Raw genomic sequence first — 18514 nt, forward strand, 5'->3', positions numbered from 1 at the left:
CCCGGCAAAACAACAGCCCCAGATAAGGAACTCAAACTGGACTGCCTCTGATCGGTCACTGGAACTTGCTTGTGAGCCTCTGTATTTTTAACTCCAAAGACCAGAGCTCTTTTAGGCAGCGGTATTGTAGAAATGGTATGGTCCATGGAAACTCCTCCTATTGTTCCCTGTATCTGGATTGGTGGAGTGGATGGTGTGTGTTTAGGAGGACTGGGCATGCTTCTGTTCTTGTTAGGAATATCAGTTCTGTGCAGGTAATTGGAATGGGTGGAGGAGTTATCATTTTCATTTGAGCTAACTGAGCTTTGGGATGAGAGTCTCGGTCTAGAATGACTAGACACTTGAGAACCAATAAGACCTGGAACTTGCTTGTGAGCCTCTGTATTTTTAATCCCAAAGACCAGAGCTCTTTTAGGCAGCGGTATTGTAGAAATGGTATGGTCCATGGAAACATCTCCTATTGTTCCCCTGTATCTGGATTGGTGGAGGAGATGGTGTTGTTTAGGAACTCTAGGCGTGCTGCTGTTCTTGTCAGTAATGCTAGTGTTGGTGGCAGAGTTATCATTTTCATCTGAGCTGACAGAGCTTTGGGATGAGAGTCTCGGTCTGGAATGACTGGACACTTGAGAACCAGTAAGACCCGGCAAAACAACAGCCCCAGATAAGGAACTCAAACTGGACTGCCTCTGATCTGTCACTGGAAATTGCTTGTGAGCCTCTGTATTTTTTAACTCCAAAGACCAGAGCTCTTTTAGGCATCGGTATTGTAGAAATGGTATGGTCCATGGAAACTCCTCCTATTGTTCCCTGTATCTGGATTGGTGGAGTGGATGGTGTGTGTTTAGGAGGACTGGGCGTGCTTCTGTTCTTGCTAGTAATATCAGTTCTGTGCAGGTAATCGGAATGGGTGGAGGAGTTATCATTTTCATTTGAGCTAACTGAGCTTTGGGATGAGAGTCTCGGTCTAGAATGACTGGACACTTGAGAACCAATAAGACCTGGAACTTGCTTGTGAGCCTCCGTATTTTTAACTCCAAAGACCAGAGCTCTTTTAGGTAGCGGTATTGTAGAAATGGTATGGTCCATGGAAACTCCTCCTATTGTTCCCTGTATCTGGATTGGTGGAGGAGGTGCGGCGTGTTTAGGAGGACTGGGCGTGCTGCTGTTCTTGTCAGTAATGCTAGTGTTGGTGGCAGAGTTATCATTTTCATCTGAGCTAACTGAGCTTTGGGATGAGAGTCTCGGTCTGGAATGACTGGACACTTGAGAACCAGTAAGACCTGGCAAAACAACAGCTCCAGATAAGGAACTCAAACTGGACTGCCTCTGATCGGTCACTGGAACTTGCTTGTGGTTCACACTATTCTTCACTCCAAAGACAAGAGCTCTTTTAGGCAGTGGTATTTGGTCAAGAGAAATCCTTTCCATGGTTCCCACTATCCTGAATGGTGGGGGGGATGGTGCCTGTCTACGAGTCTGAGACATGCTAATGTTCTTGTCAGTAATGCTAGTGTTGGTAGCAGAGTAGTCATTTTCATCTGAGCTCACAGAGCTTTGGTATGAGAGTCTCGGTCTAGATTGATTGGACACTTCAGAACCAGTAAGACCTGGCTGAAATGGTGGACGTGGTGGTTGGTGGCCTGGAGGCCCAGAACTACTTTTAATGCCAGTAATATCAGCTGTCTCCAAGTCATCTGTGTTGGTGGCAGAACTGTCAAAATTTATGTTGAGGACTTTGCCTGGGCGTTTGATGGGCAGATCACTTGAGGCACTGAGAGATGATGTATCTATGATAATCGGTCTACTCTCTATGTCAGGCATTGACAACCCTTTTTTTATGCTAGTCTGAGGCCGATACCTCTTTGGGTCCTCCTCATCCTCACTGCTTAGACTTGCCCTTTCAGAGTGTGACTCACTGGTAGAGTGGATAATTGGTCTCCTCCTATAGACAGGATGAACATGGTATTTCTTTGGTTCCTCTTCATCTTCGCTGCTAGAAAATTCATCAGGTCTTGCTGGATAAGTTGGCAGTTGTGGGACCTCTGGCCTTATTTGACTGACAGGATCTTCTGCTGTGAAAACTGGCCCCTCATCAAATGACTCCTGGTCTGAACTGTCATGAATGATGGTGAACTTTATGTTCTCTGGTTCTAATAAAATGGTGTCTATTCTCGGTCGGTAGTCGTCTGGCCTTGAGGAGGCAACTGTGGTATCTGTCTGGAAGGGAATTACATTTCCTATGTCCAGAGTCTTCTCTTCCTCTTCTTCTTCCTCTTCCTCTGGGTTCACTGTGTATTCTGTTGGCTCATCTCCACTGTCTACACTGTCAGTAGAGGAACTACGCCTTGATATCTCATCATATCCCTTATTGACTGGCACCTTGTCTTCATCCGCTTGCACCTCAAGTGGCTTTGGCTGTGGTAGAGCAACATCGATGTCACTGTCTGCAGTTGGTGGCACCCCTATCACCTCAACTGGTTGGCTGTGTGATTTTTCTTGTGTGCTTGATCGTTCAGATCCATCAGTGAAGGAAAAGCTCTCCCGCTGTCATTCCACAGGTCTGGATCCAAGGGATTTGATTGTTCTTTGTTCTCTTCCATCAGTTGGGTGGCCCAGTCGGTAAAGGGCTCAGGATTGAACACAGGAAAAGGAACAGGCTTCACTACTGGGCTTAAGCTGTTTTGTTGTTTTATGGTCTGTTCACGAGTGTTATCCACCTGAGGCTTACCTCCCTCTGTCTTTCTCGTTGTGAGCTGTACGTTTTCATAGGTTTGATCCTGATCTGGGATAGTAGATGCTGATGATATGCTACTGGTGTCCTTTGTGAGCTCCTCCGGATCTGGATCAGGAATGGGCTCAAACTCCACGACTTTCTTTCTCCCTGAGGTTTCACTTCCTTGTTGCTTAATTATCTCTGAATATAAAGGCTCTTGGGTGGTCCTGCTGCTACTGCTGCTCTGTTGTTGCGTTTCAAGGTTCTCCACCACCACAGAGTTCTCGCTGTTGTTTTGATATAGATGTTCACTTTCAGTGCTGCTTTCAGATGAAGTGTCGCCACCATCAACAGGTCTGTCGTAGATCGGTTGATTGACCTCTGAGAAAGTGACTCTTTGGCCGACACGCACCTCTTCTGGCTCATCTGCCATAGCAAACCCCTCATTATCATACACAACTGAGTCCTCGGCGGTGACAATAGTCTGAGAAGGCGGTGTGACAGAAGAGCTTTTTTTTGTGTGGACTTTTCTCCACAGAGTGTCCAGGCATGGTCTGACAAGGACACCAATAATGAAGGCAATGATAAAGGTGATGAAGACAGACAGGCAGATAGCCAGGTTGAACTGTCCCAGTGTCTTTGCAGCTCTCACCTGGTTCCTCTGGCTCTCCTCTTGAGAAAATAAGTTAGTGTGTTCCAACGCTCGCTTTAGTCTAGTCCCGGCTTCCTCGTGGAGAACGTGGAGGTCAAAAACGGACACATGTTCCTCTTGTTGACCAGAGAGACACACGTACAGCCCAGTATCTCTCTCAGTAACGTCAGTGATCAGCAGACCCTGTTGGGTTCCAGTGGCTTGTCCCTGAGGAGTCCACCAGAGGGCTTGGGAACAATCTAGAAAAAAAGGACAAAATAGCATTAACTTTAGTGACTAGAGTTACATGGATAAGATGAATATTGGATCCCAAAACATGTATTAAGTGTAAAATATTATTGATTATGAATGTTCAAAAATAGACAGTGTTGGGAATGTTACTACTTGTTCCAAAAAGTAACTGAGTTAGTAACTGAATTACTCTATGATAATAGTAACTCGTTACCAGGGAAAGTGACTATTTGTGTTACTGTTAAAAAAAAGTTGCTATATGTCAAAGAATTTGGAGTTTTTGAGCAGCCAGTTGAAATGAGTAGAATAGACAGATGTTTGTAGGCTACATAACTTTCGATATTTATTAGATAGATTGATAGATAGATACTTTATTGATCCCCAAGGGGAAATTCAAGATATTGCACATCGACAGACCTACGGTTGACTTCAGCCTGTGTCATAGGTTTTTGTTGTGAGGCTGAAAGATCTAGCTTTTGCTGCTTGGAGGACTTTGGTCCGAGTCCTTCTTTGCTAGTGGATGGCGAGCTATCATCTGTGGTGGAGGTATCGGTGTTTTTGGCCACTAGCTTTAGATGTATGAGATGCTTCATTAAATTAGAGTTGCTTACAACGGATGTCGACAAAGTCTTCGCTCCTGGACATAATGTACACATTACATGCACGTTCTTGCCTTTGACCACAATGCATTTGAAGTAGTGCTTATATCTCCACCTTGAAAAACTTTTCATCGGATGCATAATGTACACATTGTACATTACATTTGCCTTTGACCACAATGCATTTGAAGTAGTGCTTATATCTCCACCTTGAAAATGCCAACTTTTCATCGGATTGCTCCTGACCGCTGCTGTTTCGTCGAATCTCTATTTTAGCTGGTGCATGTGTGTGTGTGGTGCGTGTGCTGGCAAGTGTGTAAAAACACTGGCTCTGATTGGCTATCATGAAACATGACTCTGCCTTAGCCAATCATAATCGCTTACGTCGTTATTAACCCACCTCCTCACTAGCTGTGAGCCAGGGGTGCATTCGGATTACACAGTTTATTCAATCAATGCATAGTAATGCACCGCATTTAACGTCCAGTAATGTTAACGGCGTTGTAACGACGGGAAAAGTAATTAATTAGATTACCCCGTTACTGAAAAAATAACGTTGTTACCTAACGCCGTTCTTTTAAACGGCGTTATTCCAAACACTGAAAATAGAGTACTTTCATTTTTACTCATGAAATGGAACACTTTACTCTAAAATTGAACAGCCATATTCACATTATTAATCTAATATCTCAAAACAACAAAATGTTTTGGTGTCAGTTAGTGCCATTACCCTGATTATTAGTGCCACAGTGCAGCAGGATTTGGGTTCCCTCTTCCGCCACTTTATCAAAGTGGTCAACATGGCCATATCCATGAACTGGGCACGTCAGGTCCTGATCCCTCAGATGTATAAGCTCTTTCCCAGCATGGCGTGGTGGTGATGAGCACACCAGCTTCCAGGATTGAAAGGCTTGGTCCAGATCCGTTTGCATCATCCTGTTTCGTATGCCTCGCAGGTTGCAGTCACACCTCCACCTGTTGTTAGTCAGATCCACCTGAGCTCTCAGGTTCAGCAGGGATAGGTACACTGGTGATGGAACGGTGGTGAGTAAGTTGAACCGCAGATCAAGAACCTGTTAAAAATTAAGGTATAAACAGAGTGACTGAATGTCATTCTCTTTTGCACATATGAACTCAGTAAGAGAAATAGTCTGAGAGGACTCTGAGAGTCTTCTGTAAAGACATGTTATACTGTTAGCATTAATGGGATAGATAGATAGTTAACATTACATCCACTGTACACAATACATAATTTGGTAACACTTTACGGTAATGGGTACATGAATTATCATGAATTCACGCATGAATTAAGTAATAATAATAATAATAATAATAAGCTTTATTTGTATAGCACCTTTCATACACAGAATGCAGCTCAAAGTGCTTTACATTTGGAGCATGTAACACAATAATAGTCAGTCAGTCATTATCAATCACTTTCACTTTTCTTCATTGCTGTGGTCGGTTATGATCCAATCAGCAACATATCAGAAATATAGAAAACTAGATGTACCGCATAGCGGTACAAAATATGACCGCCGCTCAGTCCTGTACATCCGTTCCGCGAAAATAAATCACACTTCAATTTGTCTCCATATTTTACTCCATCCCCCACTCTTGAAACTTTTGTGTATGCTTGTTTGGCATGCCTGAGTGTGTGTGTGCAAAGCGGCTGCACAGAAAGTACCCTACTGGTGCTGAAAAGGTGAATAGATTGTAGAATAGCCAAAGAAGATGTAGAATTGTTATAAAACCTTTAAAATCTCTAAACAATCACAAGTAGGGCAGTTCATCACAGTTCATCCATTGCAACTGGATTGATGAAAAGGTCACTTACACCTGTAGGCTACATTGTATTTGGGAAAAGCAAAAGGTATCAGCATAATGTTATTTATTTATTTATTTATTTTTTTATGTATTTATAAACAAAAACATCTCTGTCAGTTCCATGCCGTTTTCAACAGCTATCAAAAACAAAGGTCATTTTTGGATGGATGGATTTTTTTGTGAATGTTTCTTCTTCTACATAAGATTTTAGTCATCTTTAGTTCATGTAATACTTTATTGTCAATGCACAAATTAAGTAACAGTAGTCTGAAACGTTATTGTTAATGCACAAATTAAGTAACAGTAGCCTAGTCTGAAGCGAAATGCTGTTTTACATCTAACCAGTGGTGCAAATAACTGACATGTCCAAATGGGCCTTGATGAAATCGTCGCTAGACTGTTCATACACATTTTAACGGGCCAAAGTTGAAGAGCTTTTTGTCCGTTATTGTTAGTTGCAAATATAGGCTGATTCATGTTCCCTTGCATTGTGTAACTGAGGTCCATGGCTAGTCTGGCTTTCATCAGACCAAGCTCATTCTTTTAAAAAATCAAAAATAAATAGCGGGCAGATCAAGCTGGGTTCACCCAGCCTAGTCCATAGGCACCGATATTGTTTCATTTTCGATTGAGATATACACGCTCTGGCTATTCTAAATGCAAAATGCATCAGGGAGTTATGACAAAACGGTAACTAACAAACTAGATCCTAATAGAAAGCTGTTAGCTTCCCCTAAGCTACAGGTAGGATTATAAGGTAGGCCTATTTACAACATAAATTGTCAATAGGCTATGCTGGCGGACACAAATAAAATCTCCTTTGAAACCAATGGCTTCGCCTTTACAGTATCAAGCCGGACTTAAACTGTCATATCGCGGGTGAAAAGTTGTAATAACATTCACGCAGCTCCATGAGTCAAGGAAAGCTTGAATGAAGTAGCCACTTCTAAATGGGACCCACTACACAGTAGCTTAAGGTGTTTTGCTAAAGCATCCATAATGAAATGAAGGTGTCATTGTTTGGATACTTCCCACACCGCGTGCTTTTTAATTTCACAGACTAAAACTACCAAGCTGGAATCAAAGCACATCGATTCCCCTCTCACACCCTGCACGCACTTAAAACAAAATAAACAGGCGTCTCAGTCTCACGCATGTATAGGCAAAACTGTATCAGACCCGGTGTAGTGTAACGTTGGTAAATCTTCCATTGCACAGAATGATTTTGTAGCACGTGCAATAAATGACAGTCGAAAGATACAAACAGTGCTGCTATACATTTGCTTGGTATAACCGCATTTATAGTTTTCTACAAATACAATAAATCAAATGCCTCCATCACTCAACCAACGCTAACGGTAACATTACCTAGGTCCTTATTGATATTACAAGATTAACGTACCTGCAGTAAAAACCAAGCATGTCCGATAAACATCCTCAGATTTATTTCGCTTCAAGAAGAAATGGGAATTACACTTCATGTGAACATCGTCCCTATCCTTATTAGATGTTAAGCTGCGGTAAATTACAGTCCTTGTATGAAGCGTCCATTGTTTTTCAACCCACTTTTAACTTCCAACAAAATTACGCCTCACTGCAACGTCATGCATCTAGTGGACAAACGACTACTTCTAGCCAATACTGAAAATGCAGCCATGATGATGATGAATATTTATTTTGGCTTTCTTTTAATCCTACTGATTTTCATTTTTTTACCGGGGGCAAATCACAAATGAGTGATTATGAGCCAGGTTGATGTGGGCCCTTGAGACCAACATACCATAAAAGATTCACAGAGAACTGTGTCTGCCCTACCCTCCTTTGGGGTCCAGTCCAGCCGGGGGCTGCAGATGAAAACGAAAAATGACGGTTCCATGCTATCCATGTGGGGGTACATGCCCACCAAGTTTTGTGTACCCGGTCTTTCAGTGTCCCGGAATCCTTGTTGGTGTATCGTCACTAAATGTACACATAAATTATTTTATTGTAAGGCCCCCATGAACGAAAGTACACAAAACTTGGCATGCATTCAGAGGGTGTCATAATGATCCTACACTTTTAATTTCGTGCAGTTTTGACCTTTTCAGCCAGAGATATTGAGATGAAAACACCTAATTTTTGCTTTTTCATTTTAACTAGGTGGCGCTATACATGAAATAAGTGGTAATGGGATGGGTTGACATGCCCCCTTAAGACCAACATACAAAAAAGGTGGACCTCCTAGGCCCTACGGTTCTCGAGATATTCACAGAAAACTGTCTCCGGCCACCTACAGGCCAGTTGGTGTATAGTAACATAAATTAATTTATTGTGTGGCCCCCATGAACGGAATTCCACAAAACTTGGTGTGCATACAGAGGGTGTCATAATGATCCTACACTTCCAATTTCGTGCAGTTTTGACTATGTTAGGTCACAGATACCTTCAATTACACCACCTCATTTTTTTACTTTTTGTGTTTAACTAGGTGGCGCTATACATGAAATGAGTGGTTATGGAATGGGTTGACATGGCCCCTTGAGATCAACATACAAAAAAAAATGGTCCTCCTAAACCCTACGGTTTTCGAGATATTCACAGAAAACTGTGTCTGCCCTACCACTCCTTTCGGGGGTCCAATTCAGCGGGGGCTACAGATCAAAACGAAAAACGATGGTTCCATGCTATCCATGTGGGGTTACATGTCCACCAAGTTTCGTGTACCCGGTCTTTCAGTGTCCCAGGAATCATTGACGGAAATTTGGGCATCGCGAAAAAAAAAAAAAAAAAAAAAAAAAAAAAAATCTGACTAAACCTATATGACCGCCGCCGCCTTTTCGGCGGTCATAATAACATGTAACACAGTTATTAGAGAAGAGTCAGTCATTCCCCTTTGTTGCTGTTGCCGTTTATGATCCAATCAGCAACATATCAGAAATACTATTATACTACTATGGATATAAAGGCTTTGCTGACAATTGCCTAGGCTAACAAATGCTTAGGCCCCATTGATGCGGACTCCAAGCAGCCAGTCTTGCTCTTAGCATAAGTCGCAATTATTTGACTTTATACACAGACATTCAAGACTGGCAGCCTTAACCCTTTACCCCCCACAAGCATGCCATATGGCAACTGTGGCAAGGAAAAACTCCCATATTTCAGGAAGAAACCTTGAGCAGAACCTGACTTAATAGGGGGAGCCCATCTGCTTCTGGCTGGCTGCGCCCTCCAATGGCAGCAGATGTAGAATAATCTGAAAAAGTATTCTACAGGATAAGATGAGCTAACCAAAGGCTTTCCTATACAGGTGTTTTCAGATCTTTTTTAATAATATTTACTGAACTCGCCTGCTTGATGTACAAAGGCAGGGTGTTCCATAGTTTTGGGGCATAATGGATAAAAGCTTCTCCACTTTGCTTGTGAAGCACTTTGGGTACAATTAAAAGATTAGAATTGGATGCTCCTTTGTGGTTGATAAGATATTAAAAGCTCAGAGATATATGAAGGTGCTATGCCATTCAGAGCTTTGTAAGTAATTAACATAACCTAAAGGGACACCAGGCAAGGGGGATATGTCCCCCGCAGTGCTGAAGAGACAGCCGTCGTCCCCCTCACTTTTGATAAGAAAAAAAAAACGTATAGGTACGCTAAATAAATAATAACATATAGGATTTGCGCTAAGGGACCGTTCGTTATTTATAAACGGGGCCACCGGAGGAAAATAGGGGAGGGTCATGTCTTTTTATTCTTTGTTGAGGGGAGGGTCACCTAACTTTTTTTCTCTTTATTTCCCATCTTTTGTATTAATGAAAACAGCAAAAAATCAAAGTGGCTTGTTTGATTGTTGATTTCTGTCGCCGTATAACGTTCTCTTTCGTTCCATAGCTCTGTCAACATTGAACAATGAAAATAAGGGAGATTTCCCGGGTTTCTCACGCAAAATACGGAAAATGTCAACATCCGTCCCCACGTTGGAAGGGTTTGAGCAACAAAGTAGCCTACTTTATTCACGCCTAACAGCCTATATCCATTTGGTCAACTTTATCCAGCCCTAAAAAAGCTAAATTTAACTTTGGTTTACTTAGTTTACCGTGTAGCCTAGCCTAACTTTAAACAGTGTGCATGCTTATAAAGCATACTTGTGCTTCATTCATCCACACATCCAGCTCCTAACGTTTTGACAAGCATTTCTACCAATTGACCTTGTTCCTGCCCATCTCTAGCTTTGCTGTCTCCATCCTTTCTGTTTTTGTTGTTTGCAAAAAATATATAGTAGGCCCTATTTATTGGTAACCAGCAACAAGTGCAATTTGTTAATCGCTGTCATTCTCTCTCCTGCCAACAAAAATGTGTTACGTTCCAAGTAGTGCGTAATTCTGCTTCATACAGTTGAACAAATACATTGGTATAAATAGCCAGTTTATGGTCTACAGTGTAGAGTTGGTAAGTTATGGTAGGCCAACTTGGAGTGAATATACAGGTGGATTTCTTTGGCTCTTAGCCTGGCAGGTGCGCACATAGACATAGCCTATGGCCAACACTGCAAGCCAATGAATCGTGCTCTCCACGACAACCACGTCGTTAACTTAAATAGGCCTACTGTAGGTTAACATCACTCTGAGTTCGCATTTAAGCAAGCAAAACGATGATTTGAATACATCTGTTTCTCTGGAAGGGCAAGGGGTAACAACAGGACAACACACAGGCCAGAATGCAGGACTCATGTTAGGAGAGTATTACAGTTATATGGGATATTCTACGGGAAAATATTAAAACGGCAAGACAGCGGGGAAAAGTTAAAATGATAGGCCTAAACCCGGAAAAAAATTGGCATGTTAGGTATTTTTCGGTCCCTGTGATTATTTGTGAAATTGTGCAAACGACATTTTCAAGTCATTTGAGAAAGAAGGAGTGTAGTCAAGCTCCCAAATTGACGCTCGTCTGAGAAATTGAGTTTTGGACAATGTTCAGCTTCGGCAGCTTTACAATGACTGAGGAAGCCTAGAGACGAGTCCATAGCAACAAGTTCATGTGTTGAATTTGTTATTACCCAGTGTGCTTTGTTGAATGGTCTCAATGTTTTATTGTTTTATTTCATGTGAATACTTACTAGAGGAGTAACTTATTTCAAGTAGGTATGCAGTTGCAGGAAGTGTGCATTTAGTTTCCATGCTTATTGTGTTTCCACAACAATCTTAGTGAGTAAGTAGAATCTACTATCTTGGTGAAGTGTGATGTGCAAGATCAGAAAGCAGAGGGTGAGTTTAGAAAGATTGCTTAAGTCGATGTCTTTTCATAGCTTTTTACAGCGTGGGGGAAGATATCGACAATTGGCGAGGAGGGTCATGTCTTTTTAAAAAGACTGCTGGAGGGTCGTTGAAAATTTTCTTGCAGGCTGGGGAGGGTCATGCAACTTTTGATTGAAGCACTCAAAATCCCTCCGGTGACCCCGTTTATAAATAACGAACGGTCCCTAACTATGTAAAACTCCCCATTAACAGCATCACATCACTAACCGAAGCCATCTACAGTAGGCCTACTGTTAGACTGCACAATCTCATATTCACTCTGTTGGATATCTGAAGCCAGTTTGTCTACTAACAATCATAAAATAATCCAGGCTACTTGCTTAGCATAAATCATTCATCATCATCTTTATTTGAGGCAGGCTGGTATTCGAGGCAGGCTTTTTAAAATATTTCCAACCTGCATTTAGACATGCATTTCGGTATGCATTTCGGCATAATGGTAGGCTATCAAAAGCATTTTCGGTTTGGTTAGGCATTTGGACTGTTTGATTATATTGCTAAATGTTGGGACTGATGGGCACTGAAATCTGGGAGATATTTGATGATTCACTGTTAAGTTTCATGCAGTTGAAAAAGTTTCGGGATTTCCACTGCTGTTTATTGCGAGACAAGGCAGCCCTTCATTGAATAGGGGTTGTGCTGTAATGGAAACCTTTTTGCGTAGCCAAGTAGCCTAAATTGAGTTATTGTTTAATTATGCATGATTTATAACTTTTTTTAATAAAAATTCGTAGGCTGGAATGCCTTGAGTCGCAACAATTGTGTTTAGGCTAGTAGTAGGCTTCAGCCTCTGACAATTATCGAAAGGGGCGGCAAGAGAATGAGCTTGAGAACGTGTAGAGACCCATGGTAGGAAAACGACTTTTCTTTGCCAACCGTATAGGCTATTAATCCAACCAACATAATACAATACAATACATAAAATATTAAGAAGAGGTGTTACATTGACTTAAATCGAAACAATGTCTTCTAGTGGACTGATGGCAATTGTTGGTATGGTGGGCAATTGTTACCCTGTCTTGTATATGGGAACCTGCCTTTATTTGTCCTGCTATAAATAGAATCAATTCCGGGCATAATTTGAGGATTTATGGTAGCCTAGTGCTCAACTCCTCCTGCTCAACATGACATTAGCTGTTATGTTTATTGATAACAAACTCAACTAGTCTACTTATCAACTCGTTTTCATTAGCCTAACTATACAATACAAGTCTATCAACGTTTTTGTTCTAAGACATTTATTTCAAATATAATTTCAAGACACAAATTGGATACTTCAGTTACCTTGGTGCATAAATCCCAGAGAGTAGGCTACCACACCCCAGGGTGATGGGCCTAGCGTTCTTATGTGTTCAGTGTGGGGTATAAACAATCTGAGAATTTAGCGGTGTCATGTCTGCCTGTCACAGACGTGGGGAGCTCTTTGAAGCTTGGGATAATGTGATACAGTTACTACAGTAGTAGTAACAGTATTTTATTTTACTTCTTTTGTTCTTGTAATTTTTTTTTTTCAATTTTATAAATGCTTTGTTTAAGTGCTGTTAGAACAAATAGTTGATTATAAAGGCAACTTTCTGTTGCAATTTTCTGTGTGTTCTGGACTGGTAACTTGTTAAGCCAACACTCAAGTTATATATAAGTATAAGTATATAGTATTAAGTATACTCTTTTGATCCCGTGAGGGAAATTTGGTCTCTGCATTTATCCCAATCCGTGAATTAGTGAAACACACACAGCACACAGTGTACACACAGTGAGGTGAAGCACACACTAATCCCGGCGCAGTGAGCTGCCTGCATCAACAGCGGCGCTCGGGGAGCAGTGAGGGGTTAGGTGCCTTGCTCAAGGGCACTCCGGTTACAGGTCCGAAGTGCTAACCAGTAGGCCACGGCTGCCCCCGTTATAACGTTGTGCATAAATATTAACTGCAAACACACAGTGGAGAGTTGATTTGATTTATACCAGACAATTTAAGTAGGCCTAACTAGGCTATTTGATCATGTAGGGTAGTCTATGTTTGGATCATGGGCATGATGATTCATTCATGGCTTCATAAAATATCAACATCCCATGTTTCTTTTTTCTACCATTGGCCCAAGTAGTCTACCATTGGCCCAAGTAGTGTGAAATAAATCTAAAAAAAATAAATAAAAGTAGAATTGCACATAGCAAGAAGCTGGTCTGAGGGCAGATCTGGCGTTGTGCTCATCTCACAGTTTTCACCATTTTTATCAAAAAATATTTTGAAAACAATCAATGGTATTATCTTAATATTCTGGCAAGTTTAAAATATGATGGTCGAAAGTGGCCCAGAGGTGGCGATCCAATATCTGGAAATCTAATCTCACTATGGGTTTGTGTTCACAATTTGGTCCCCCTCACTTTCAAAATATCTCCTGCGCCCCTGGATCATAGCTAGTGATGATGAGCGACATATGTTCAGAAAACTAGTCGAGAAAGCCAGTCCAAAGTTTAGGAGGGCGGTAGGTCAATAGAAGTACAGCTGGGTCAGCCTTCAGAGTGAGGGCAATATAGCCTACTCAAAGGAAGCGAATTCGCCAAAGTTGACTCTAGTGTAGCTATAGCCTAGGCCTATTTGTTTGAGAGAATGGAGGCAATTCCACCCCCTCGTTTGCCCTGTCTCCATGTCGGTTTGGGTGGAGACCAAGTCATGATTTATGTATAACTTCATATCTTAATATCACATGAACAGCACATCACCTAAAGCATGGTGGGAACACCCTTATGAATTAAGTTTTATTAAGCATGATCATGATTATTAGCCTGGCTAACGTCAGACCTCATCTCATTTAGATGGGGTCTGGGAACTAGACATTCATTTTCTTGTAGGCTATTTAAAAACGTGATTTACGAATGCCCAGAGCCGTTTATTGTGCGCTACAAATGTCTATCAAATGCGTCTGTACGTAGCTCATAACGGCTTCGGTGTGTCGTCATCGTCTTGCAGCCCTCCCTCTGTTCTGTGATTGGTCCCCTAACTGAGGCGAAAATTTGCTCCATGGAATCCAGGCTACCCAGCAGCGTGAATAAAATCGCGCGTGTAAGGCAGCATGGGAAAACCCAGGCTACATGATTATTTCTTTTTCTGCCAAAAATATGGTCACCACTGTTCAAATTCTGATTTTCGACTTTGCAGTTCTCTGAACACATGTCATTATTCACCACTTTAGTTGAGAAACTCATGAGCAATTAAGATTAAATTCATGTAATCATGATGATCATGCTTAAAAAATCATAAATCATAATGATGTACCCACCAGTACCTAATGCTTTAGTTGATGTGTTGTTCATGAGGTCATGAATGAGAGACAATGAACTCATGTCAATTCCCGATGATTCATAAAGGAATGAAGTACAGTAATGCATTTTCACGAATTTGTGATAATTATGTACACTTGATAATTCATGATAATTCATGTACACTTACCATAAAGTGTTACCCATAATTTATGTTCTATAACTTCCCTTAAGAATGTACACTGCGTTACCTGGAGCTCCTGCAAGTCTTTGAATGCCAGGGGGTGGATAGTCCTGATGAGATTGCCCTGCAGGTGAACTCCTCTCAGGTGTCCACATCCCTCAAAGTCAGACATGCCAAGTGTAGGGATCTTGTTATGGGATAGCTGAAGCACTCGTAAGTTGGCGCTTCCCCCTAATCCTGAGGAGATGAAGGCAGGCCGTGAAGGCAGTGGTATATAATATTGCATTGGGAAATGTATTCTATTGTTCTCTGTTTGGAAATGTGATTGATTCATTTAAGGCCATTCCCAACTGGTTATTGGACACCCTCTGCTGGTCTTTATCTACAATCCCTGAACTACACTTGCATAACACATACTGGCAACATAAGTGCAGTGATAGATAGATAGATAGATAGATAGATAGATAGATAGATAGATAGATAGATAGATAGATAGATAGATAGATACGGTAGATACTTTATTCATCCTGAGGGAAATTTTAGATGCCACCATATCTCAAATTGGGGATTCTGCTTGTCTTTTCATAAACATTTTTCTGAAACCCTCTTCGGACAAAACAGAATGTTGTAAATATACCAGAGCTATTCATGTATTGTAAGACATCAATACATGATTTATTGTCACATAAAAAAAAACATGACAACATTACTGAATTGATCAAATTTATTTGCATTTATTTGCAGCTCATGCAAGTTCTGCTGATTATAGAGAACAAGTTCCAGTTATGTCCGATAGCATTTAAAAGAGAGTCCATGTGTCTGTCGCTTGCTCCTTTAGCTTGTGTTGTGGGGTGTGAAGTGAGGCATTGTGGGCGCTAGGCTAATGAGGGCAGGCCCTAGCAGCATATGTGAGCAGAATAACAAATGAACGGCCATCTTAGACACTAGGATTACGCATGAAACCCCTCAGCTGGTCCTCACACCACAACATAAACAGCAGCAAGAAAGCCTTCAGAAACCTCTCACACATTGTTTATTACTGTATGCTGTATCAAAGGTCTACCTAATGCCATTGGTCTTCCCACTTATGGATGAAAATATATTGATAAATTGCCATTGCTATACTTTAGACAAATATCTCTAAACTTGTAATGCACATTTATATTGCAAAGCCTAACATGCACACAAATAGCAGGGTAATGCATATCATCTTTTGGCTAAATGTCCAAAATGTGTGGAAAATATCCATTATATAATGCATCACATTTATAACTCATCCATTTTCATAAAATATTATGTCATGACTTGTCATGAGGTACAGGAATGCCATTTGCACCCTGATTGGCTGAACACTGACCCTGCTTTAGGGTGATAGTGTGCTTAATGGTGCCTGTATAATTTCAGAGCAAAGTTCAAAAATATGACGGACGGCAATCATTTATCTCTGGAATGTGTGTGTGTGTGTACATGCTTCTGTTTCAGTCATGTTGTGGTCAGGGGCACGTGTTAATATGCTGCGTTTATGCTGAGATGCAAATTACATCCAAAATGCCCTCTTCCCTGCCTTGGGGCTAGGTTACAGAGGTCTGATTATGGTTTAGGCTACTACTGCAAAAACAGGCACAAAGAATTATACCCTCTATAATAAGACCTCCACTGAGGATTGTGCCTTTTTTGAAAACCCTTTTTTCTTTGTTTTGGTACTCTGCCGGCGGCGATACTTTATTTAGGACATTTTTATTTATTTATCCAGTTAGTTTTGATAAACCTGTGGAGTCTACATGCTAATTGCCATCATCATCTACTGTCAAGTGCTATGTGTAGGCATGCTGTGGATGTGTGTGTTTGTGTGTGTGTGTGTGTGTGTGTGTGTGTGTGTGTGTGTGTGTGTGTGTGTGTGTGTGTGTGTGTGTGTGTGTGTGCATTCTGTGCAAGTATTTTTAAACTTACCCTTAGGGATCTGATGCATTTGGTTTCTCTCAGCGTAAAGCTCCTCGAGAGCCGGGGCCCAGGACACACACCTCTCTCTGGCTGAGGTCTTCAGCCCCACCCAATTTTTTCTCACGCACAGGGACAGTGTCTCCATCTTGTTATAGTCCAGCCACAGGTACCGTAGCCCCCCCAGACCTCTACGGCCAGGCCACAGGGGCGGCAGGGAGCGCAAGGCATTGTGGGATAGGTTGAGGGTTGTGACAGTCTCTGGGATATGTTGAGGCAGTTCTCGCAGGTCGAGAGAGGAACAGTTTATGTGGGGACCCCTCTCGCAGAGGCAAGCCAGGGGGCAGGTGGAGGATGAGGAGCAGGTGGAGAGCGCCACACAGTGGAGGAGAAGTAGCACTGCAGTGCAGAACACTGCCTTGGTCAAGGACATCACTGCCCACCCTACACACACATACACACACACACACACAGATACACTATCAGCAACAACGTAAAGATAAGATCCTCATTCATGGATTAACCCCTGCGTGTTTACTATTCCGGTTTCACATTGTTAAAGGAAAATTCCGGTATTTAGCACTTTGAGTCCCTTTTCTGGTTTGTTTTGGATGAACTAGAGTGGTGGACACCGAAATTTTGACGATTGGTCCTGTCTCGACCTTTCTGACTCGTTTTGAATTGCCTTTGACTACTCAGAGTGGCTGCCAACAGACATAACGTTGGTTTTCAAAACTGTGCAACTCACCGAGTGGTTAGTGGTGTTCGTTGATGTTCCAAAACAAGTAGCGTAGCGAAATACAGTTTCTGTCGTGTTTTATTTGGCATTTTGTAAAATCCCATTGATTTCTGTTGGAAGACTCATGGTTCAGGTTCAGGTTCAAATATTGAGCGGAAGTTTATACGCGGTTGTGAGGTGTCTGAATAAATAGTTCCACAATAGCAAATAATACGGCTGGAAATCATACATTGCGCCGATATATTTGCTTTTAATAATCAACGAACACCACTAACCACTCGGTGAGTTGCAGTTTTGAAAACGAACGTTAAGGGTTGTTTTAGGACATGTTTGAGTAGCCTACAGTATAGCCTACATTATACCTGTCCACCACTCTAGTTCATCCAAAACAAACCAGAAAAGGGACTCAAAGTGCTAAATACCGGAATTTTCCTTTACGATTTAAACCTAGATGGTTAGGCTACGGCCATCATCGGGGGAAAAGACACTCCACGCAGGTGATTGTTTACACTGTTGTTTCACAATCAATCTGAATCTATTACACACAACATCTAAGAAGAAATCCATAAAATGAAGCACTCTACAAATGAAAGCCCTAGTGCTAGAGAAATGTAATACAGTCTGTACTGTAATACAGAGCCAGCTAACTTCAAAGGAAATCTTGTTACTCATATGCAATGTCCAAATTGTTAGTCTTATGTGTTTTGTTATCCCATACACATAAGGAATGCATATTACAATTATTTCAATACAGCTTGATTGTTTAGTCACTAATAAAATAAATAAAACATAGGCTATTATAAAAAAAAATTACAAAAAAAAACTATTTCAGCGTAAAGATGACTTACCAGCCAGTGGAACCAAGGTATTGTTAGTCTTGTGACTTGCCTCAGAATTTTTCTACACAGCACTTTATGTTACAGGGAGTATCTTTGGACACAGTCTGCTTAAGATCAAAGTCTGGAGGAAAAGGGTAGCACCTGAGACATGCGTACATGCACAGAGGACACACTCCCTATAACTCACACACACACACACACACACACACCTATGCCTAGACAGGATTTCTATAACTATTTGCCTTG

At 41.5% G+C, this 18514-nt stretch overlaps 1 protein-coding gene across 1 annotated transcript; it reads right to left on the reverse strand.

The window, feature by feature from the left end:
- Positions 1–2465: 2465 nt before the first annotated feature.
- On the reverse strand, positions 2466–18351 carry LOC125300157 (amphoterin-induced protein 2). The gene is made up of 5 exons (XM_048251809.1): positions 18278–18351; positions 16703–17134; positions 14820–14989; positions 4926–5268; positions 2466–3604 (listed from the first exon to the last, which is right to left on the reverse strand). The coding sequence occupies exons 2-5, from the start codon at positions 17121–17123 to the stop codon at positions 2466–2468; spliced, it is 2073 nt and encodes a 690-aa protein (XP_048107766.1). The 5' UTR covers positions 17124–17134; positions 18278–18351.
- Positions 18352–18514: the final 163 nt, after the last annotated feature.

The sequence above is a fragment of the Alosa alosa genome, chromosome 9, assembly GCF_017589495.1.
Source record: "Alosa alosa isolate M-15738 ecotype Scorff River chromosome 9, AALO_Geno_1.1, whole genome shotgun sequence".
Taxonomy (NCBI): Eukaryota; Metazoa; Chordata; class Actinopteri; order Clupeiformes; family Clupeidae; genus Alosa; species Alosa alosa.